Source organism: Pseudophryne corroboree, chromosome 2, assembly GCF_028390025.1.
Source record: "Pseudophryne corroboree isolate aPseCor3 chromosome 2, aPseCor3.hap2, whole genome shotgun sequence".
Lineage (NCBI taxonomy): Eukaryota > Metazoa > Chordata > Amphibia > Anura > Myobatrachidae > Pseudophryne > Pseudophryne corroboree.
Genome location: NC_086445.1, coordinates 64,576,943 through 64,600,234, shown reverse-complemented (window position 1 = coordinate 64,600,234; position 23,292 = coordinate 64,576,943). Strand labels below are relative to the sequence as shown.

General features: G+C 46.5%; 1 protein-coding gene across 2 annotated transcripts in view; it reads right to left on the bottom strand.

The window, feature by feature from the left end:
- The window catches only part of TMEM135 (transmembrane protein 135), a 593,255-nt gene that overhangs the window by 20,613 nt on the left and 549,350 nt on the right, over positions 1-23,292 (bottom strand). For both annotated transcript variants that reach the window (XM_063951381.1, XM_063951382.1), the window contains 5 exons: positions 17,853-17,894; positions 13,088-13,234; positions 11,032-11,101; positions 2,698-2,865; positions 484-547 (listed from right to left, as the gene is read on the bottom strand). In XM_063951381.1, the coding sequence (XP_063807451.1) occupies positions 484-547; positions 2,698-2,865; positions 11,032-11,101; positions 13,088-13,234; positions 17,853-17,894 (491 nt within the window). The remainder of the gene's footprint in view (positions 1-483; positions 548-2,697; positions 2,866-11,031; positions 11,102-13,087; positions 13,235-17,852; positions 17,895-23,292) is intronic.

The following is a 23,292-nucleotide window of genomic DNA, read 5'->3' as shown; positions in this document are numbered from 1 at the left end:
GCCCCAAAGATTGTTGTAGAGCAGACACTCAGGGGCAGATGTATTAAGCCTGGAGAAGTGATAAAGCAGTGATAAGTGCAAGGTGATATCGCACCAGCCAATCACCTCCAATATGTAAATTGTCAGTTAGGAGCTGATTGGCTGGTGCATTATCACTTTGCATTTATCACTTCTCCAGGCTTAATACATCTGCCCCCCAGTTCATTCTGTACCTGGATATTAATATCACTATGTGGATAGGATACAAAGATAAGGGATCGCTATATTCATACCCGCACACTACCCACCAGGTTTATTATGGCCACATTATATTATGGCAATGCCCTTTTTTGATTGGCTGTTGGGTGAATCATATTATAAAAGGACAGTTACAATAAACTCTGCAGAATACAGAAGCATGGGCCGGTGGGTATTTCGGCACAGTAACCAGCCGACAGTTCCATAACCTAAAAATAACAATGTTTCAGAACGAGCCCGGCTTACCCGCTACAAGAGCGTGCAGCTCATCGTCCAGGTTGCGCACCCATCGTAAGAAGCAGCTGGTACCCTAAATTAATAAACGGGAACAGAAGTGTTTACTAACACAGCAGCATCATTTTTTAACAGAAATAATGAAATGACAGAGTGCTAATTAAATATTTCACAAGTATTAACATTTTTATTTTATTTTTTTTAAACTTCCATAAAATGCTGTGCTCCTATTTACTCAACACCCCACCCGGTAATTGTAATGGGTGCCTGAATAGGATAGACTGGGCACACAAGGCTACTTACAGGTATATGACCTACTGTACAACAAGGTCATATAAATAATAGTATAAAAATTATTATTATTATGTACTTAAAGTACATAATAATAATAATAATACAAAAGATTAAATAAATAATAATTTTATGTATTTATTTATACAGCACTTTCCTCCCAATAGGACTCATTACATTTGCATTTAAAAACCACAAGATATAAAATAAGCCTATCAGAAAGAGGACTATGCATTTGGATTGCAGGAACTAAAGGGACATTAGTGAAATGCGTGAGTTACGGGAATTCCCAGAGTCTGTTTTTGAAGAATTAGAGAGTGGGAGCTTCTTGCACAGTGAGGAGAAGTGAGCTCCATAGGGGCATATTACATCAGCAGTGTGGTTTACCTGATGGCTAATATTCTGCCTGGACCTATTCAATTAGCGCAGCATCTCCGCGCATTAAGCCCCAGAGGGTGCACTAAATGCAGATCTTTTTCTTGCAACCTCAGAAACTGAGAGGGAAAATCTTGTGCTGAAACGCACCCTCTGGGACTTAATGCGCCAGGAAAACCCATAGGTGCCACGGAATCTATGGCTTAGTGCGCACTACCTGTGGGGAAACTGACAATGAACTGACTAGCTATGGGCATTCAACCTGGGTCTTTACCTGCGGGTAACTGAATATGCCACACAGAGGCCCTCATTCTGAGTTGATCGCTCGCTAGCTAATTTTAGCAGCAGTGCAAACACTAATCCGCCGCCCTCTGGGAGTGTATCTTAGATTAGCAGAACTGCTCATAAAAATTTTCATGCAGTTTCTGAGTAGCTGCAGACCTACTCCTACCTTGCGATCACTGCAGACAGTTTAGTTCCTAGTTTGACGTCACAAACACGCCCTGCGTTCGGACAGCCACTCCCCCGTTTCCACAGCCACTCCTGCGTTTTAACCTGACACGCCTGCATTTTTCAGCACACTCCCAGAAAACGGCCATTTACCTCCCAGAAACACCCACTTCCTGTCAATCACTCACTGATCAGCCGAGCGACTGAAAAGAGTCGCTCGGCCTTGTGTAAAACTGCATAGTTGTGTGTGGAAGTACTTTGCGCATGCGTACTGCGGCCCATACGCATGCGCAGAACAGACGATTTTTAGCCTGATCGCTGTGCTGCGAACAACGGCAGCTAGCGATCAACTCGGAATGAGGGCCAGAATCTTAAAGAAGTTTAAAAATATAAAAATAAAGAAATAAGTTACATTTATTTATAAATTGGATAAAACTGATTCCCTCGAACACATAAATTAGTAAAATGTATGAAAGTATCGGAAAAAAAAAGGTAAATGAATAGTGGAAAAACATTTACATTTTAAGCATTAACTGGGGGGGCAATTCTGGATGCTTCCTGTGATTGGAAGTCCCACGAAAACACCCGCTGATATTTAAAGTTGTATCTAGGCAACCACACTGCTCCAGCCATCTGCTTGCTCATAAACCATATCTACCTTTGCCCCAGGTCTAGCTTTGGTGCAGGGGATCCGAATGTACGTAGCTCTGTGCAACACTCACTGAAAGCGTATTCTACACGCCAACGCTCTGATACCGCTCCACTGCCACCCAGTAACCCCCATCTAGCCGCAAGTGAGAAGTGACATAGGGGCCTATTCATGAAAAAGTGAAAAGAGTGGAGATAGTGGAGAAATTGCCCGTGGCAACCAATCAGCATTGAAGTAACATTTACCATTTGCATACTATACAATTGTACGGAGCAGCTGATTGGTTGCCATGGGCAACTTCCGTACAGGCTCACTTCTCCACTCTTTCACTGCTTGATGAATAGACCTCTGAGTTGCGTACGTCTCGCATATGCAGATCGCGTCACATAGTTTGCAAAAAATTTGCTCGGCGCGTCCGCCTTGAGAATTGCCTGCAGTGGCGTGTGCTCGCAGAGCCTCACCTTATAAATACTGACAAACGAGCCTAAGAAAGCCCCCAGCTGGAAGTTCTCCTTGTTGTAAAACAGAGACAGTAACCGGGAGGGTTTTGTAAACAGATGTCTGAATGTAGACGGGACGCGGAGGCAGCACTGGATCAAGTACCCAACGCTGAACATTCGGATGAATCCCTGGAAAACAAACAAATACAATATTACCGGTTGTTTAGTATCTTTTGTGCAATGCATCAGTAATATACTCAAATAAAAGAAAAATAAGATTTTACTCACCGGTAAATCTATTTCTCGTAGTCCGTAGTGGATGCTGGGGACTCCGTAAGGACCATGGGGATTAGCGGCTCCGCAGGAGACTGGGCACAACTAAAGAAAGCTTTAGGACTACCTGGTGTGCACTGGCTCCTCCCACTAAGACCCTCCTCCTGACCTCAGTTAGGATACTGTGCCCGGAAGAGCTGACACAATAAGGAAGGATTTTGAATCCCGGGTAAGACTCATACCAGCCACATCAATCACACCGTATAACTCGTGATACTATACCAAGTTAACAGTATGATAACAACTGAGCCTCTCAACAGATGGCTCAACAATAACCCTTTAGTTAGGCAATAACTATATACAAGTATTGCAGACAATCCGCACTTGGGATGGGCGCCCAGCATCCACTACGGACTACGAGAAATAGATTTACCGGTGAGTAAAATCTTATTTTCTCTAAAGTCCTAAGTGGATGCTGGGGACTCCGTAAGGACCATGGGGATTATACCAAAGCTCCCAAACGGGCGGGAGAGTGCGGATGACTCTGCAGCACCGAATGAGCAAACTCTAGGTCCTCCTCAGCCAGGGTATCAAACTTGTAGACTCTTGCAAGAGTGTTTGAATCCGACCAAGTAACAGCTCGGCAAATTTGTAAAGCCGAGACCCCTCGGGCAGCCGCCCAAGAAGAGCCCACTTTCCTCGTGTAATGGGCTTTCACAGATTTAGGGTGCGGCAGTCCAGCCGCAGAATGTGCAAGTTGAATCGTGCTACAGATCCAGCGAGCAATAGTCTACTTAGAAGCAGGAGCACCCAGCTTGTTGGGTGCATACAGGATAAATAGCGAGTCAGTTTTCCTGACTCCAGCCGTCCTGGAAACATATATTTTTCAGGGCCCTGACTACGTCCAGAAACTTGGAATCCTCCAAGTCCCAAGTAGCCGCAGGCACCACAATAGGTTGGTTCACATGAAAAACTGCTACCACCTTAGGAAGGAATTGGGAACGAGTCCTCAATTCCGCCTTATCCATATAAAATACAGATAAGGTCTTTTGCATGACAAAGCCGCCAATTCTGATACACGCCTGGCCGACGCCAAGGTCCACAGCATGACCACTTTCCACGTGAGGTATTGTAGCTCCACGGATGTAAGTGGCTCAACTCAATGCGACTTCAGGAAATCCAACACTACGTTGAGATCCCACGGTGCCACTGGAGGCACAAACGGGGGCTGACTATGCAGCACTCCCTTAACAAAAGTCTGAACTTCAGGCAGTGAAGCCAGTTCTATTTTTTAAGAAAATCGATAGAGCCGAAATCTGGACCTTAATGGAACCCAATTTTAGGCCCATAGTCACCTCTGACTTGTAGGAAGTGCAGAAATCGACCTAGCTGAAATTCCTCCTTTGGGGCCTTACTGGCCTCACAGCACGCAACATATTTCCGCCATATGCGGTGATAATGGTTTGCGTTCACTTCTTTCCTAGCTTTAAATAGCGTAGGGATAACTTCCTCCGGAATGCCCTTTTACTTCAGGATCCGGCGTTCAACCGCCATGCCGTCAAACGCAGCCGCGGTACGTCTTAGAACAGACAGGCCCCCTGCTGCAGCAGGTCCTGTCTGAGCGGCAGAGGCCATGGGTCCTCTGAGATCATTTCTTGGAGTTCTGGGTACCAAGCTCTTCTTGGCCACCCGGAACAATGAGTATAGTTCTTACTCCTCTCCTTCTTATTATTCTCATTACCCTGGGTATGAGAGGCAGAGAAGGGAACACATACACCGACTGGTACACCCACGGTGTTACCAGAGCGTCCACAGCTATCGCCTGAGGGTCCCTTGACCTGGCGCAATATCTTTGTAGCTTTTTGTTGAGGCGGGACGCCATCCTGTCCACCCGTGGCCTTTCCCAACGGTTCACAATCATGTGGAAGACTTCTGGGTGAAGTCCCCACTCTCCCGGGTGGAGGTCGTGTCTGCTGAGAAAGTCTGCTTCTCAGTTGTCCACTCCGGGAATGAACACTGCTGACAGTGCTAACACATGATTTTCCGCCCATCGGAGAATCCTTGTGGCTTCTGCCATCGCCATCCTGCTTCTTGTGCCGCCCTGTCGGTTTACATGAGCGACCGCCGTGATGTTGTCTGACTGGATCAGCACCGGCCGGTGTTGAAGCAGGGATCTAGCCTGACTTAGGGCATTGTAAATGGCCCATAGTTCCAGAACATTTATGTGTAGGGAAGTCTCCTGACTTTTCCATAGGCCTTGGAAGTTTCTTCCCTGTGTGACTGCCCCCCAGCCTTGAAGGCTGGCATCCGTGGTCACCAGAACCCAGTCCTGTATGCCGAATCTGCGGCCCCCTAGAAGATGAGCACTCTGCAGTCACCACAACAGCGACACCCTGGCCCTTGGAGACAGGGTTATCCGCCGATGCATCTGAGGATGCGACCCGGACCACTTGTCCAACATATCCCACTGGAAGATCCTTGCATGGGACCTGGCGAATGGAAATTCTTCGTAAGAAGCTACCATCTTTCCCAAGGCTCGCGTGCATTGATGCACCGACACCTGTATTTGTATTAGGAGGTCTCCGTCTAGAGACGCCAACTCCTTGGACTTCTCCTCCGGGAGAAACCCTTTTTATCCTGTTCTGTGTCCAGAACCATACCCAGGAACAGTAGACGCGTCGTAGGAACCAGCTGCGACTTTGGAATATTCAGAATCCAGCCGTGCTGTTGTAGCACTTCCCGAGATAGTGCTACTCCGACGAACAACTGCTCCCTGGACCTCGCCTTTATAAGGAGATCGTCCAAGTACGGGATAAGTACTTCGGCCATTACCTTGGTAAATACCCTCGGTGCCGGGGACAGACCAACGGCAACGTCTGGAATTGGTAATGACAATCCTGTACCACAATTTTGAGGTACACCTGGTGAAGAGGGTAAATAGGGACATGCAGGTAAGCATCCTTGATGTCCAGTGATACCCTGAAATTTTCCAGGCTTGCAATAATCGCCTTGAGCGATTCCATTTTGAACTTGAACCTTCGTATATAAGTGTTCAAGGATTTCAATTTTAGAATGGGTCTCACCGAACCGTCTGGTTTCGGTACCACAACAATTTGGAATAGTAACCCCGGCCTTGTTGAAGGAGGGGTACCTTGATTTCACCTGCTGGAAGTACAGCTTGTGAATTGCCGCCAGTACTACCTCTCTCTGAGGGCAGCAGGCAAGGCTGATGTGAGGCAACGGCGAGGGGGAGTCGCCTCGAACTACTACTTGCAGAACCTAGGGATCCACCTGTGGGCAAGCCCACTGGTCCCTGCAGTTCCCGAGACGCGCCCCCACCGCACCTGTCTCCACCTGTGGAGCCCCAGCGTCATGCGGTGGACTCAGAGGAAGCGAGGGAAGATATTTTATCCTGGGAACTGGCTGACTGGTGCAGCTTTTTCCTTCTTCCCTTGTCTCTGTGCAGAAAGGAAGCGCCTTTGACCCGCTTGCTTTTCTGAAGCCGAAAGGACTGTACCTGAAAATATGGTGCTTTCTTAGGCGTTTGTGAGGAAACCTGAGGTAAAAATGTTTTCTTCCCAGCTGTTGCTGTGGATACGAGGTCCCAAAGACCATCCCCAAACAATTCCTCACCCTTATAAGGCAGAATCTCCATGTGCCTTTTAAAGGCAGCATCACCTGTCCACTGCCCCGGGTTTCTAATACCCTCCTGGCAGAATGGACATTGCATTAATTCTGGATGCCAGCCGGCAAATATCCCTCTGTGCATCCTTTATATATAAGACAACGTCTTAAATATGCTCAATGTTAGCAAAATATTATCCCTGTCTTAGTATTTATGCTGAGGCAATTGCAGGTTTCAGTATATAACCTGAGTGTGTAAATACAGACTTCAGGATCGCCTCCTGCTTTTTATCAGCAGGTTCCTTCAAGGTGGCCGTATCCTAAGACAGCAGTGCCACCTTTTGACAAACGTGTGAGCGCCTTATCCACCCTAAGGGATATCTCCCAACGTGACCTATCCTCTGGCGGGAAAGGGTACGCCATCAGTAACTTTTTAGAAATTGCCAGTTTCTTATCGGGGGAAACCACGCTTCTTTACACACTTCATTCATTCATCTGATGGGGGAACAAAACACTGGCTGCTTTTTCTCCCCAAAAATAAAACCCCTTTTATGTGGTACTTGGGTTCATGTCAGAAAATGCGTAACACATTTTTCATTGCCGAGATCATGTAACGGATGTTCCTAGTGGATTGTGTATATGTCTCAACCTCGTCGACACTGGAGTCAGACTCCGTGTTGACATCTGTGTCTGCCATCTGAGGTAACGGGCGTTTTTTGAGCCCCTGATGGCCTTTGAGACGCCTGGGCAGGCGCGGGCTGAGAAGCCGGCTGTCCCACAGCTGTTACGTCATCCAGCCTTTTATGTAAGGAGTTGACACTGTCAGTTAATACCTTCCACCTATCCATCCACTCTGGTGTCGTCCCCACAGGGGGCGACATCCCATTTATCGGCCTCTGCTCCGCCTCCACGTAACCTTCCTCATCCAACATGTCGACACAGCCGTACCGACACACCGCACACACACAGGGAATGCTCTGACTGAGGACAGGACCCCACAAAGTTCTTTGGGGAGACCGAGAGAGAGTATGCCAGCACACACCAGAGCGCTATATAATGCAGGGATTAACACTATAACTGAGTGATTTTTCCCCAAATAGCTGCTTGTATACATATATTGCGCCTAAATTTAGTGCCCCCCCTCTCTTTTTAACCCTTTGAGCCTGAAAATTACAGGGGAGAGCCTGGGGAGCTGTCTTCCAGCTGCACTGTGAAGAGAAAATGGCGCCAGTGTGCTGAGGGAGAAGCCCCGCCCCTTTTTCGGCGGACTTTCTCCCGCTTTTTCTGAAATACTGGCAGGGGTAATTTTAAATCTATATAGCCTCTAGGACTATATATGATGTAGATTTGCCAGCCAAGGTGTCATATATTGCCCTCAGGGCGCCCCCCCCCCAGCGCCCTGCACCCATCAGTGTGAGGTGTACATGAGGAGCAATGGCGCACAGCTGCAGTGCTGTGCGCTACCTTGGTGAAGACCGAAGTCTTCTGCCGCCGATTTTCCGGACTCTTCATGCTTCTGGCTCTGTAAGGGGGACGGCGGCGCGGCTCCGGGAACGAACACCAAGGTCGGGTCCTGCGGTCGATCCCTCTGGAGCTAATGGTGTCCAGTAGCCTAAGAAGCCCAAACTACCACCTGTTAGGTAGGTTCGCTTCTTCTCCCCTTAGTCCCTCGCTGCAGTGAGTCTGTTGCCAGCAGATCTCACTGTAAAATAAAAAACCTAAATATACTTTCTTTCTAGGAGCTCAGGAGAGCCCCTAGTGTGCATCCAGCTCAGCCGGGCACAAGAATCTAACTGAGGTCTGGAGGAGGGTCTTAGTGGGAGGAGCCAGTGCACACCAGGTAGTCCTAAAGCTTTCTTTAGTTGTGCCCAGTCTCCTGCAGAGCCGCTAATCCCCATGGATCTTACGGAGTCCCCAGCATCCACTTAGGACGTTAGAGAAATAACTATTTATTGACAAACAGACGAGCGTATAATAAAACATGTAAAGGACACCGCCACCTACTATGAAACATCAGTTCTGAGTTGAGTACAGTTATTTCATACAAAATATGTCGGATACACCAGGGTGGCTGTACCCGGCTCACACCATATTCCTCCCTTCACTCACCTCTCTAATACACAGGCAGAGTTAATGTCCAAGCATGTTCTATGGCATTTCCCACTTACTCCAATGGACAGAATTATACTTGTACAAACACTTTATCGTCACTAGATGGTAGTAGAGTGACAAACACTGTATACAGTATAATGTAGCCTATGCAATGTAAATACAATCTATTATTTACTTGTTAACAGTTGTTTACATATCGCGCACATATTTCATAGCGCATTGAATACTTGGTTATTCACATCAGACCTTACCCCAGTGGAGCTTACAATCTACTGAATATTTCCCTACCACATATACACACACATACGACACATACGACACTAGGGTTTATGTTTGTCAGACTGGTAAAGCACGTTATATGTTTGACCCGTGCTTACACAATACACCAGGCATCACTGCTGATTGGAAAGCAATGCCCAGCTCCCCCATAATTCTGCTTATTTCATGTAAGACCAGGATAGTTTATAAGCAGCTCAGGCCCATTCTGGCTACACAACCAGCCCACTGAAGACACCACAAGATCCCCTAAATTTATCAGAGCCTAAGTGGGCCATTTGACATGTTTAGTACATATAAATATGGGAATTGGGCAACTTTTTAGCTGAAAATCCTTAACCTGTTGCCAAGTCACGGAGCCTACAGCCAGGCCTCAACAGCCGGTTGCCAGGTGGGCTCCTCATGCCACTGCAATCTGTCTACCCCTGAACATGGGAACAACTTTACTCCTCACCCTCTTTGCTAATGATCATCCAAATGCAAATATACGTGTCCATTCGCGGTTTTCCAATGGCTCCTTTAGAAGAGAACTCCATAAGTCAAACAAATAGAGTTGACAAACTCACCTCGGGTGTGGTATGGAAGGTCGACAGTTACTAGGTCGACAATGTCTAGGTTGACCACTATTGGTCGACAGTAACTAGGTCGACAGGGTCTTTAGGTCGACAGGGTCTTTAGGTCGACATGTTCTAGGTCGGCAGGTCAAAAGGTCGACATGAGTTTTTTATGTTATTTTGGTGTCGTTTTCTTCGTAGAGTGACCGGGAACCCCAATTAGTGCACCGCGTCCGCTCGCCATGCTTCGGGCATGGTGCCTTCACTCCGCTACCGCTTCGCTCGGCACAGATTACCGTTCCAATCGTAGTCCACGTGGATCGTTAAGTATGAAAAGGTTCAAAATAAGAAAAAAAATTGTGAAAAACTCACGTCGACCTTTTGACCTGTCGACCTAGAACATGTCGACCTAAAGACCCTGTCGACCTAGACACCCTGTCGAACTAGTTCCTGTCGACCAATAGTGGTCGACCTAGACAGTGTCGACCTAGAGACCGGATCCCACTCGCCTCTACCCCCAGCTAGCTCCTCCATGGGTCTAGGCCAGCTTCTGCCTCAGTTCTCCAGGACAGAGCGATAAGCCATCCCATAGAGTGTAAGCATGACAGCAGGGTCCGCTTATCTGTAAGGTGCTGCAGGGTATGCTGGCTTCATATAAGGAATGTCACTCCTAGTAACCCTACATCTGCAGAGGTACGCTCTGCAGCTCCAGGCTGGGAGGAAATGAGTCTTGAAAGTACATCTTACCAGCTGCAAGCTTGAGAATGATGACATCCCAGGAGCCACCGGGGGTGATCATCTCTCTGCGGTGTTCTAGAATCTGGGCCCTCACTGTTTTGTTGCTTGGTAAGTGTCACATTATAATAAGTAGCGTTTATATCATCAGATCTCATTTAAAATGTTTATCATCTCCCACGAGATTTGTGCGTTCCTACTGTGAGCCTGATACAAGGGTGGAGGCACTGGCAGTGCTATATTCACTGCATCGTTCTTTCTTTCCAGCGTTTTTACGACCACAGTCAGAGAGGTCTAAAGGGCCCCATACACTAGAACGATAATGACCTTTCGGGACGATAAATCGGATGAAAAGTGGCAAATCGGATGTGTTTTACATCCGATCCGATGTCCCAGTGAGCATCGGATCGGAGCCCATAGTGTATGGGACCCTTAAGCCCTGTCTGGTCCTCCGTCTCCAGGAATCAGAATATCTGCATGGAAAATTGCAGACAGCAGCGAGCAGGTTCAGCCATCTAGGGCAAGTCATTAGCGTTACTAACTAATTTGATTGATTAAACGTCTAATCCCAATTAACAGCCATAACATTCATGTTGCTGGAACAGGTTTCTGGCCCAGGGTTTGGGGATAACATGAAAGGCTGGCTCGCTTGCTTATAGTATATTATTTAGTGAGGGTCTTCAAAGAAACAGGCCTGCCATCCCTGGCCGCGTGCCCGCACATCAGGTTGCAATTACTCGCTGCTTTCCAACCCGCGGAGGTTTGGACATCGTCAGCTCACCTTAATGCAGTACGAGATGCAGTTGTCTCCATAGTGTTTGCAACATCTGTGCCTTGGACCGTGTTTGCATCTGTAAAGAGAGACGTAAATCAGGCACAAATATGCACAGCGTAAATACAAATGTATGTGTGTATCAGACAAATAAACATAAACCGTCTGACCGGGTCCAACAGCAACGCTGTGTGGTTACAGAGAAGATATATAGCTAGTATAAACCTGGAAGGGGGCTTGTGTGTGATCCGCATCCAGTTGTGTAATATATATACTGTCAATCATCGCACATATCGGGGGGGTCAGCGGTACATTGTCCTGGGACATCGTGCATCCAGAAACCAAAATGCTTTGTACAGCGGTCTTCCTTTATTAAAGCAGGCCAGCACCATCAGCCTTATGTCATATATTACTAGCCGCCATGTTTGCATGAATTGCACATTCTGTACAGCTGAGATCATGGGGCTTCAACCTGCGGACCTCCAGCAGCTGTGGAACTACACATCCCAGCATGCCCTGCCACAGTTTTGCTATTAAGGCATGCAAAAACTGAGGCAGGGCACGCTGGGATGTGTAGTTCCACAGCAGCCGGAGGGCCGCAGGTTGAAGACTCATGGCTTAGATCCTTATAGGCCGTGTTTCCCATACTCGGCCCTTAAAGCCCCCTTACACTCCAGGTTTCAAGGTTTGCTTGTGCACGCATGGTTAAATCAAAATGACTGAAGAACTGATTAAGTCACCTGTGCTCAAGCATGACAATTCAATAAAAGCGGGGCTGTTAGTGTGTTTTGGGGGTCAAGTTTGGCAAACACTGGGTTAAAATATTTCACCTTGTAATGATTTTAAATGTATATACAGTACGTTCACTTTTAACTACCCAAATAGTTCCTTAGTCAGGGGTAGACAATGTCTGGCACGCCAGCTGCTATGGAACTATACATCCCAGCAAGCCCTGCCACAGTTTCAGCATGCCCTAACAGCAAATCTGTGGCTGGGCATGTAGTTCCACAGCAGCTGGAGTTTAGCACATTGCCCTAAGTTCCCATATTATATTTATGGCATCGTTATATTCTGCCAAATATTAGACAAAAACACAATGGCCGGGATGTAATGAAGTCCGACTTCTGCGGCCGCGCAGTATGCCGGCCGAACTCTGTTGGTGTTTGTTTTTTTGTTTTTTTTTAAAGGGCAATCCCCTCAGAAACATCTGGACAGTCAGCTGTTTCGCCATTTATCTCTACTGTCCCTCCTTTAATTTTCTGTTTATGGAGAAGCTTTTGCTCGTTTAGAACAGTGTCCTGATGGTATACTACAGGTCAAAAAGCTGCGTAGCTGACATCACTGGTCACGTTCCTGTCTATGAACCAACCAATGTACACTGTGCATTTGTAGCTCCACCTACAGTAGCTGCCAATCACGGCCTGCTTCATTAGATAGTGAAGCACCAGCCTTCTTCCATGGCAACCAGCTGCTAAGGAGTAACCGACACCATAATGAGATGCTCAATTAAGTGTAGACACTCCTGTTATCTTAAGCGGATGCAGTTATTTGACCGGCGGTCAGTATACCGACGCCAGGATCCCGGCTGCCAGGGGGCTGAGGGCTATTCCCACTTCTGAGTGTCCACGACAACCATAGAGTGGGAATAGCTCCTGTGGCTTTAATTGCTCTTTATGGCTGCAACAGGATATTTATCTTTAGCCATTAAAAGACAAAATATTACCTTATTGCTGTTACCTAAAATATCTCTACGCTCAAACAAGAAATTATTGCACAGTAAAAACGCCCAAAGAGATTGTTTTACTCTGCAACAAAACTAGAACTGAAGAAAATGAAAACCATATTTCAGAGCCTATGAAAGACATTGGCATATTGTACGTTAGTTTATGAACATGTTGTGTAACACAGCTTGGAAGATAACGTTTGAGAAAGTGGATTCCTGATATTTTCGGATACTTTTCCATGATTAATAGCCATGACTGTGGCGAGTGTTTGGTATTTCCATTCCTACAATTGTTTTCTCCTGATGAAGAGTAGAAGGAACAAAAGTGCCGCCTGTACTTACATTGAGTCCATAAGTTTCCTTATTAAGGAAAAGATATTAAACCGCCGAGATGTCTCCGTCCGCTCCTTGCTCTTCTTCCCGGTTTTGGCATACATGGTCTCAGGCAATAATGAGTGAGCCGGGATTTCTTCTTTACCCACAATGAATCTGATCAGAAAGGGCAAAAGTAGTAGAGATATATTAATATTCCGATATTAGGTTTTATTCAACATACAGAGTATTCTCACATAAAGCGTATTTATTTCTAGTACAGATGGCTAATTATCAACACTATTACAGGGCACTAAGAACTGCAGATACTTTTCCCCTAAATTATACCTAATGAACGCCAACATTCTATTTTCTAATTAGGCTTGTGACTTGTCTAGTTAGTCAGACACAATTTCCTTTGGATTGTAGCTAACAGAATATTCCCTCTTCAAAAGGGAAGGGGGGGGGGGTAATGCAGTCCTCAGTATCTTCTCTATTCAGGGGTGGGGCTTATGTGGCCTTCTAACTTGTCTCTTCAGGGGTCAGGTGTATGCAGTCCTCTGTGTCTTCTCTATTCAGGGGTGGTGTTTATGTAGTTTTCAGTGTCTTCTCTCTTCAGGGGTCGGGTGTATGCAGTCCTCTGTGTCTTCTCTATTCAGGAGAGGTGTGTGTGTAGTTTTCTGTATCTTGTTTCTTCAGAGGAGGGGTGTAAGCAGTCCTCTGTGTCTTGTCTCTTCAGGGGTGGGGCTTATGTAGTTTTCTGTGTCTTCTCTCTTCAGGGGTTGGATGTATGCAGTCCTCTGTGTCTTCTCTCTTCAGGGGCTGGGTGTATGCAGGCCTCTGTGTCTTCTCTCTTCAGGGGTTGGGTGTATGCAGTCCTCCGTGTCTTCTCTCTTCAGGGGCTGGGTGTATGCAGGCCTCTGTGTCTCGTCTCTTCAGGGGTTGGGTGTATGCAGTCCTCTGTGTCTTCTCTCTTCAGGGGCTGGGTGCATGCAGGCCTCTGTGTCTCGTCTCTTCAGGGGTGGGGCTTATGTCGTTTTCTATATCTTGTCTCTTCAGTGGAGGAATATGTGCAGTCCTCTGTATATTCTCTCATCAGGGTTTGGGTGTAAGCAGTCCTCTGTATCTTGTTTATTCAGGGGTGGGGCTTATGTAGTTTTCTGTGTCTTCTCTCTTCAGTAGTTGGGTGTATGCAGTCCTCTGTGTCTTCTCTTTTCAGGGGAAGTGTGTATGTAGTTTTCTGTATCTTCTCTCATCAGGGGTCGGGTGTATGCAGTCCTCTGTGTCTTCTCTATTCAGGGGTGGGGCTTATGTAGTTTTCTGTATCATATCTCTTCAGAGGTTGGGTGTATGCAGTCCTCTGTGTCTTCTCTATTCAGGGGTGGGGCTTATGTAGTTTTCTGTATCTTCTCTCATCAGGGGTCGGGTGTATACAGTCCTCTGTGTCTTCTCTATTCAGGGGTGGGGCTTATGTAGTTTTCTGTATCATATCTCTTCAGGGGTTGGGTGTATGCAGTCCTCTGTGTCTTCTCTCTTCAGAGGGGGAGTATATGCAGTCCTGTGTGTCTTCTCTCATCAGGGTAAGGGTGTATGCAGTTTTCTGTATCTTGTCTCTTTAGGGGAGGGGTGTATGCAGTCCTCTGTATATTCTCTCTTTAGGTGAGGAGTATATGTAGTTCTCTGTATATTTTCTCTTCCGGGGAGAATATATGCAGTCCTCTTTATCTTGTCTCTTCAGGGGAGGGGCTTATACAGTCCTCTGGCTCTTCAGGGAAGGACTGTATACAGTCCTTTCTTTAGGGGAGGGGTGTATATCCTATGTTTCTTCTTTCTTTATGGCATAGGTTCTCCTCCTTTGGATCTTTTAAAATGTGTCAGTGAGTAATAACTATCTCCTATGTACATAACTGATATCCCTATACCCATGAGAAGACGTTCATGATTATTTTGCACTAACTGGGTAAAAGTAACAATGGGATATCATGGAAAAGTACATTTCTTACTAATTTTACCCCAATATTTACCCCAAAGCGATGTGCTTGCTAAGCTCTGCAAACTAAAAATGATTCTCAGAGTTAAACTGTGAAATGTGGTTAGGCCATGAAGGTATTAAATTGCCTGGTCATAAAGGGGGTAAATAAGTCTGGACCAGGAAATACGCAGGAAGTGATGACAAGTGCCTAAAATGCATTATATCATGCTCTGCAACTTCTACTGTACATGATGTTATTATTAACCTTTATTTACACAGCACAAACATATTACACCTCTTGGGAATCACTAATGAGTGACATGTTTACAGAACGCTGAATTAAACTTGTAGGACAGATAACTTATTTGGCAGCGCAACAATTCCATGGAAAATATCCCCTAATTATATTACTGAGAACAGCACTTTCCACTGAGCGCCAGAAGCACGAGGACTACGTGGAAAGGTGTTGATATTATGGTTGGGCTGCTTGGAAACCCAATACACAAGCTGTGACTCTAAATTAAAGCAATGAATGTTTAGGTATTGTTGGTATTAATTCAAATATAACACACGGTATGGAATCATTCACTAAAGGGTGCTAATGCCATTTAGCATACGAACATTTTCCACTTGGTAAATGCAACTTGATGTCCGCTGCCTGAATACATTAACGCGTTTCAGGTGCTGGCCATGAAGGGCGCTGCAGTTCTGTCCGTGCACCAAAGCTCATGGTGGAACAACGATCATTTTTGAGATTGCATTAATTCAGACTATATTCATCTTAACACAGGAAATATTTAAATCCACATTCAATCATGTACTGTATACATAACTGGGGTGTGGTATTGAAAGTCGACAGTAACTAGGTCGACAATGTCTAGGTCGACCACTATTGGTCGACAGTAACTAGGTCGACAGGGTGTCTAGGTCGACAGGGTCTTTAGGTCGACATGTTCTAGGTCGACAGGTCAAAAGGTCGACATGAGTTTTTAATGTTATTTTGGTGTCGTTTTCTTCGTAGAGTGACCGGGAACCTCGCATGGTTCCCGGTCACCATGCTTCGGGCATGGTGCCTTCGCTCCGCTTCGCTCAGCACAGATTACCGTTCCAATCGTAGTCCACGTGGATCGTTAAGTATGAAAAGGTTCAAAAAAAAGAAAAAAATTGTGAAAAACTCATGTCGACCTTTTGACCTGTCGACTTAGAACATGTTGACCTAAAGACCCTGTCGACCTAGACACCCTGTCGACCTAGTTACTGTCGACCAATAGTGGTCGACCTAGACATTGTCGACCTAGTTACTGTCGACTTTCAGTCCGGATCCCACATAACTGTAGGCTAGATTTTACCCCATGTATTATCAATTTACCCTTTTATGATTACTGTGACCAACACAAAATATCATTATTTGGTTTTCATTTAGCATTTTTCCCACCCAAAGGGAATTTAAGGTGGCAATTATTGTACAGTCAAATATTTAAAATTTTGACTCATCAGTCCAGAGCACCTGCTGCCATTTTTCTGCACCCCAGCTCATATGTTTTCGCACATAGTTGAGTCACTTGGCCATGTTTCCACGTTGATGGTATGGCTTTTTGGTCGTAATTCTTCCTTGAAGACCACTTGTGGACAGACTTCTTCGAACAGTAGATGGAAGTACCTGGATCCCACTGGTTTCTGCCCGTTCTGAACTGATGGCACTGCTGGACATCTTCCGATTTCAATGGGAAGTAAGCATGATGTGTCTTTCATCTGATGCACTAAGTTTCCTTGGCCAACCACTGTGTCTATGATCCTCAATGTTGCCCGTTTCATTGTGCTTCAATGCTGAGAAATACAGTCAGGTACTTATCCATCACACAATACCATCAGGGAGGCGTCTGATTGGCTCCAAACGTATTCTGCAACAGGACAACCCCAAACATACAGCCAACGTCATTAAGAACTATCGTCAGTGTAAAGAAGAACAAGGAGTCCTGGAAGTGATGATATGGCTCCCGCAGAGCCCTGATCTCAACATCGAGTCTGTGTGGGATTACATATAGAGGCAGAAGAATTTGACCAAGTCTACAGATGATCTGTGTTCTCCAAGATGTTTGCAGCAACCTCTCTGTCGAGTTCCTTCAAAAACTGTGTGCAAGTGTACCTAGAAGAATTGATCCTGTTTTGAAGGCAAAGGGTGGTCACCCCAAATATTGATTTGATTTCTCTTCTGTTCATTCACTTTGCATATTGTTAATTGATAAAAATAAACTATTAACGCTTCTATTTTTTAAAACATTCTTACTGTGCAGCATTTTTCAACTGATCTGCAGATATATCTATGTACGGATCGGGCAGTGTGTTGAGCATACACACTGCCCGATCCGTCGGGGACTGACGTCATGAACTGGGCGGGCTTGTACACACGCCCGCCCAGTTCAGCTGTCAATCACCGCTGGCCGCCGCAGCATGTGTACGGGCGGTCGGCACACAGCGACGCGCCAATATATCGGTAGATATATTGGTCGTCGGCTGTGCTGCGGGGCCGACGCGATACGTCTGTGAACGACGGAGTTCACAGACGTATCAGCCGTACACACTGGCCGACGGACCCGCAATATATCGGCCGTTCAAGAGAAAGGCTGATATATCGGCCAGTGTGTACAGGCCTTTATACTCCTTTTTTTTTTTTTTTTTTTTTACAAATGTTACTATTTAAAATGCAAGACAACATGTGTATCACCTCCATGGACGCACGGGCTCCCAGGAAAATATTGTACAACACTGGCAATTAATGCCCACGGCATCAAGGAACGTTTAGTAAATCAGAGATGTACTTACTTCAGGGCTGAAAAGGCGAATCCCTGGAGTCCGTCCTTGCACCTGCAACAACAAATAATGATTTATTTGCACTGATGCTCTTGAACGGCTTTAGGATCCTCAGTAAATTCACAAAAATTACATTCTAAAACCTAAATACACATTGCCGTTTATAAAAGCTCTAACCGTAAATTGACCTAATTAAGGCCCTCATTCCGAGTTGTTCGCTCGCTAGCTGCTTTTAGCAGCATTGCACACGCTAGGCCGCCGCCCTCTGGGAGTGTATTTTAGCTTAGCAGAACAGCGAACGAAAGATTAGCAGAACTGCTACTAAATATTTTCTTGCAGTTTCTGAGTAGCTCCAGACCTACTCACAGATTGCGATCAGCTCAGTCCGTTCAGTTCCTGGTTTGACGTCACAAACACGCCCTGCGTTCGGCCAGCCACTCCCCCGTTTCTCCAGACACTCCCGCGTTTTTCCCTGACACGCCTGCGTTTTTTAGCACACTCCCGGAAAATGCTCAGTTACCTCCCAGAAACGCCCCTTTCCTGACAATCATTCACCGATCAGCAGTGCGACTGAAAAGCGTTGTACGAACACCAGCAAAACTGCTAAGTTTTGTGTTAAATAACTTAGCGCATGCGCTCTGCGTACCATGCGCATTTAGCAGGAAATCGCAGCATAGCGAAAATCGGCAACGAGCGAACAACTCGGAATGACCCCCTAAATCTACAAGTATCCACAACGTATCAGAACTATCAATAATTTAGATCGTTCTGCTCCTCGGCATCTGTCATGGCTGATAACAGAGACAATAGCTCACACGATCGGAATAGCAGGAATACAGACAACGCGCAAGTCGTAAGTTATGTCTGCATGTTTTCAAGAGCTTTTTACGTTAAGTGACCCTTTAATGTGTAAGACCCCACTACTATCATTATAAAGTAAAATAAGAGAGAGCCTCATTTACTGTGGACTAAACACAGATATGAATATCTTTAATAACAGTGTTAGGCTGGGTACACACCTGCCAATATATCGTCTGAATCGGTGGATCGGGTGATAAATCGTATATATCGACAAGTATTTATACTCTACATCGTTAACGATGCGCGCTCCCGAGGGTCGTTAACAAGGTACAATATCTTTAGTTTTAAATGTCAAATCTAAAGATATTGGCCCTCATTCCGAGTTGTTCGCTCGCTAGCTGCTTTTAGCAGCCGTGCAAACGCTATGCCGCCGCCCTCTGGGAGTGGATCTTAGCTTAGCAGAAGTGCGAATGAAAGGATCGCAGCATTGCTACAAAAAAAGTTTGTCCAGTTTCTGAGCAGCTCGAGACTTACTCCTAGCTAGCGATCATTTCAGACTGTTTAGTTCCTGTTTTGACGTCACGAACACGCCCTGCGTTCGGTCAGCCACGCCTGCGTTTCCCCAGGCACGCCCGCGTTTGTGTCTGACACGCCTGCGTTTTTACACACACTCCTCGAAAATGGGCAGTTACCACCCAGAAACACCCACTTCCTGTCAATCACTCTGCGGTCAGCAGTGCGACTGAAAAGTGTCACTAGACCTTGTGTGAAACTGCATTGACTATTGTGAAAGTACGTCGCGTGTGCGCACTGCGCCGCATGCGCAGAAGTGCCGCTTTTTCACCTAATCGCTGCGCTGTGAACGAAAACAGCTAGCGATCAACTCGGAATGACCCCCCATTGTACAAGAGGGCATGCACATGGATGTGGGTGAATGCCGTCACCGACGAGACGCAAACGATATCGTTCAGTGTGTATGAACGATATCGTTTACGGGCGGATCTTGCACAATGTCACTGACATCGGTGTGTACCCAGAAGCGATTTATTGGTCAGTATAAAACAGCAGATATCTGCTGCTAATTCATATCACGTAAGAGATCCTTCCGGGCACTGTACGCAGCAGATTTACCCAGCAGATACGAACTACAACCTGGCTGAAACGCATCCACATCCAGACAAAGGTATATGAGCTAGCTAGTCACACGCACCCTGTAGATAGCTAATGTACAGTATGTGTACAGTACAGAAATAATAAGATTTTACTTACCGATAAATCTATTTCTCGTAGTCCGTAGTGGATGCTGGGACTCCGTAAGGACCATGGGGAATAGCGGCTCCGCAGGAGACAGGGCACAAAATAAAAGCTTGAGATATCAGGTGGTGTGCACTGGCTCCTCCCCCTATGACCCTCCTCCAAGCCAGTTAGGATACTGTGCCCGGACGAGCGTACATAATAAGGAAGGATATTGAATCCCGGGTAAGACTCATACCAGCCACACCAATCACACCGTACAACTCGTGATCTGAACCCAGTTAACAGTATGATAAATTTAAAGGAGCCTCTGAAAAGATGGCTCAACAATAATAACCCGAATTTTTTGTAACAATAACTATATACAAGTATTGCAGACAATCCGCACTAGGGATGGGCGCCCAGCATCCACTACGGACTACGAGAAATAGATTTATCGGTAAGTAAAATCTTATTTTCTCTAACGTCCTAAGTGGATGCTGGGACTCCGTAAGGACCATGGGGATTATACCAAAGCTCCCAAACGGGCGGGAGAGTGCGGATGACTCTGCAGCACCGAATGAGAGAACTCCAGGTCCTCCTCAGCCAGGGTATCAAATTTGTAGAATTTAGCAAACGTGTTTGCCCCTGACCAAGTAGCTGCTCGGCAAAGTTGTAAAGCCGAGACCCCTCGGGCAGCCGCCCAAGATGAGCCCACTTTCCTTGTGGAATGGGCTTTTACTGATTTTGGCTGTGGCAATCCTGCCACGGAATGTGCAAGCTGAATTGTACTACAAATCCAACGAGCAATCGTCTGCTTTGAAGCAGGAGCACCCAGCTTGTTGGGTGCATACAGGATAAACAGCGAGTCAGTTTTCCTGACTCCAGCCGTCCTGGAAACATATATTTTCAAGGCCCTGACAACGTCCAGCAACTTAGAGTCCTCTAAGTCCCTAGTAGCCGCAGGTACCACAATAGGTTGGTTCATGTGAAATGCAGAAACCACCTTAGGTAGAAATTGAGGACGAGTCCTCAATTCCGCCCTGTCAGAATGAAAATTTAGGTAAGGGCTTTTACATGATAAAGCCGCCAATTCTGACACACGCCTAGCTGAAGCCAAGGCCAACAGCATCGACACCTTCCACGTGAGATATTTTAAATCTACCGTAGACAATGGTTCAAACCAGTGTGATTTTAGAAATCTCAACACAACATTGAGGTCCCAAGGTGCCACTGGAGGCACAAAAGGAGGCTGTATGTGCAGCACCCCTTTCACAAATGTCTGAACTTCAGGTACTGAAGCCAGTTCTTTCTGGAAGAATATCGACAGGGCCGAAATTTGAACCTTAATGGACCCTAATTTTAGGCCCATAGACAGTCCTGTTTGCAGGAAATGCAAGAAACGACCCAGTTGAAATTCCTGTGTAGGGGCCTTCTTGGCCTCACACCACGCAACATATTTACGCCAAATGCGGTGATAATGTTTTGCAGTTACTTCCTTTCTGGCTTTTACCAGAGTAGGGATGACTTCTTCTGGAATGCCCTTGTCCTTCAGGATCCGGCGTTCAACCGCCATGCCGTCAAACGCAGCCGCGGTAAGTCTTGGAACAGACAAGGCCCCTGCAGTAGCAGGTCCTGTCTTAGATGTAGAGGCCACGGTTCGTCCGTGAGCATCTCTTGAAGTTCCGGGTACCAAGACCTTCTTGGCCAATCCGGAACCACGAGTATAGTTCTTACTCCTCTCCTTCTTATGATTCTCAATACTTTCGGTATGAGGGGCAGAGGAGGGAATACATACACTGACTGGTACACCCACGGCGTTACCAGAGCGTCCACTGCTATTGCCTGAGGGTCCCTTGACCTGGCGCAATATCTGTCCAGTTTTTTGTTTAGACGTGACGCCATCATGTCCACCTTTGGTCTTTCCCAACGGTTTACAATTTGGTGGAAGACTTCTGGGTGAAGTCCCCACTCTCCCGGGTGAAGGTCGTGTCTGCTGAGGAAGTCTGCTTCCCAGTTGTCCACTCCCGGAATGAACACTGCTGACAGTGCTATCACATGATTTTCCGCCCAGCGAAGAATCCTTGCTTGAATTAAGGCATTGTAAATGGCCCTTAGTTCTAGAATGTTTATATGAAGAGATGTTTCCATGCTTGACCACAAGCCCTGGAAATTCCTTCCCTGTGTGACTGCTCCCCAGCCTCTCAGGCTGGCATCCGTGGTTACCAGGATCCAATCCTGAATGCCAAATCTGCGGCCCTCTAGTAGATGAGCCCTCTGAAGCCACCACAGGAGAGACACCCTTGTCCTTGGCGACAGGGTTATCCGTTGATGCATCTGAAGATGCGATCCGGACCATTTTCCCAGTAGATCCCACTGAAAAGTTCTTGCATGGAATCTTCCGAATGGAATCGCTTCGTAAGAAGCCACCATTTTTCCCAGGACCCTTGTGCACTGATGCACTGAGACCTGTCCTGGTTTTAGGAGGTTCCTGACTAGCTCGGATAACTCCCTGGCCTTCTCCTCCGGGAGAAACACCTTCTTCTAGACTGTGTCCAGAATCATTCCTAAGAACAGTAGACGTGTCGTTGGAATCAGCTGCGATTTTGGAATATTTAGAATCCATCCGTGCTGACTTAGCACTACCTGAGATAGTGCCACTCCGACTTCTAACTGTTCCTTGGTTCTTGCCCTTATCAGGAGATCGTCCAAGTAAGGGATAATTAAAATGCCTTTTCTTCGTAGAAGAATCATCATTTCGGCCATTACCTTGGTAAAGACCCGAGGCGCCGTGGACAATCCAAACGGCAGCGTCTGAAACTGATAATGACAGTTTTGTACTACAAACCTGAGGTACCCTTGGTGAGAAGGATATATTGGGACGTGGAGATAAGCATCCTTGATGTCCAGCGACACCATATAGTCCCCCTCTTCCAGGTTCGCTATCACCGCTCTGAGTGACTCCATCTTGAATTTGTACCTTTTTATGTAAGTGTTCAAAGATTTTAGATTTAATATTGGTCTCACCGAGCCGTCCGGCTTCGGTACCACAAATAGTGTGGAATAATACCCCTTCCCCTGTTGTAAGAGGGGTACCTTGATTATCACCTGCTGGGAGTACAGCTTGTGAATGGCTTCCAGAACTGCCTCCCTGTCGGAGGGAGACTTTGGTAAAGCAGACTTCAGGAACCGATGAGGAGGAAACGCCTCGAATTCCAGTTTGTACCCCTGTGATACTACCTGTAGAATCCAGGGATCCACTTGCGAGTGAGCCCACTGCGCGTTGAAATTCTTGAGACGGGCCCCCACCGTGTCTGAGTCTGCTTGTAAAGCCCCAGCGTCATGCTGAAGACTTGGCAGAAGCAGGGGAGGGCTTCTGCTCCTGGGAAGCGGCTGCATGGTGCTGCCTTTTTCCTCT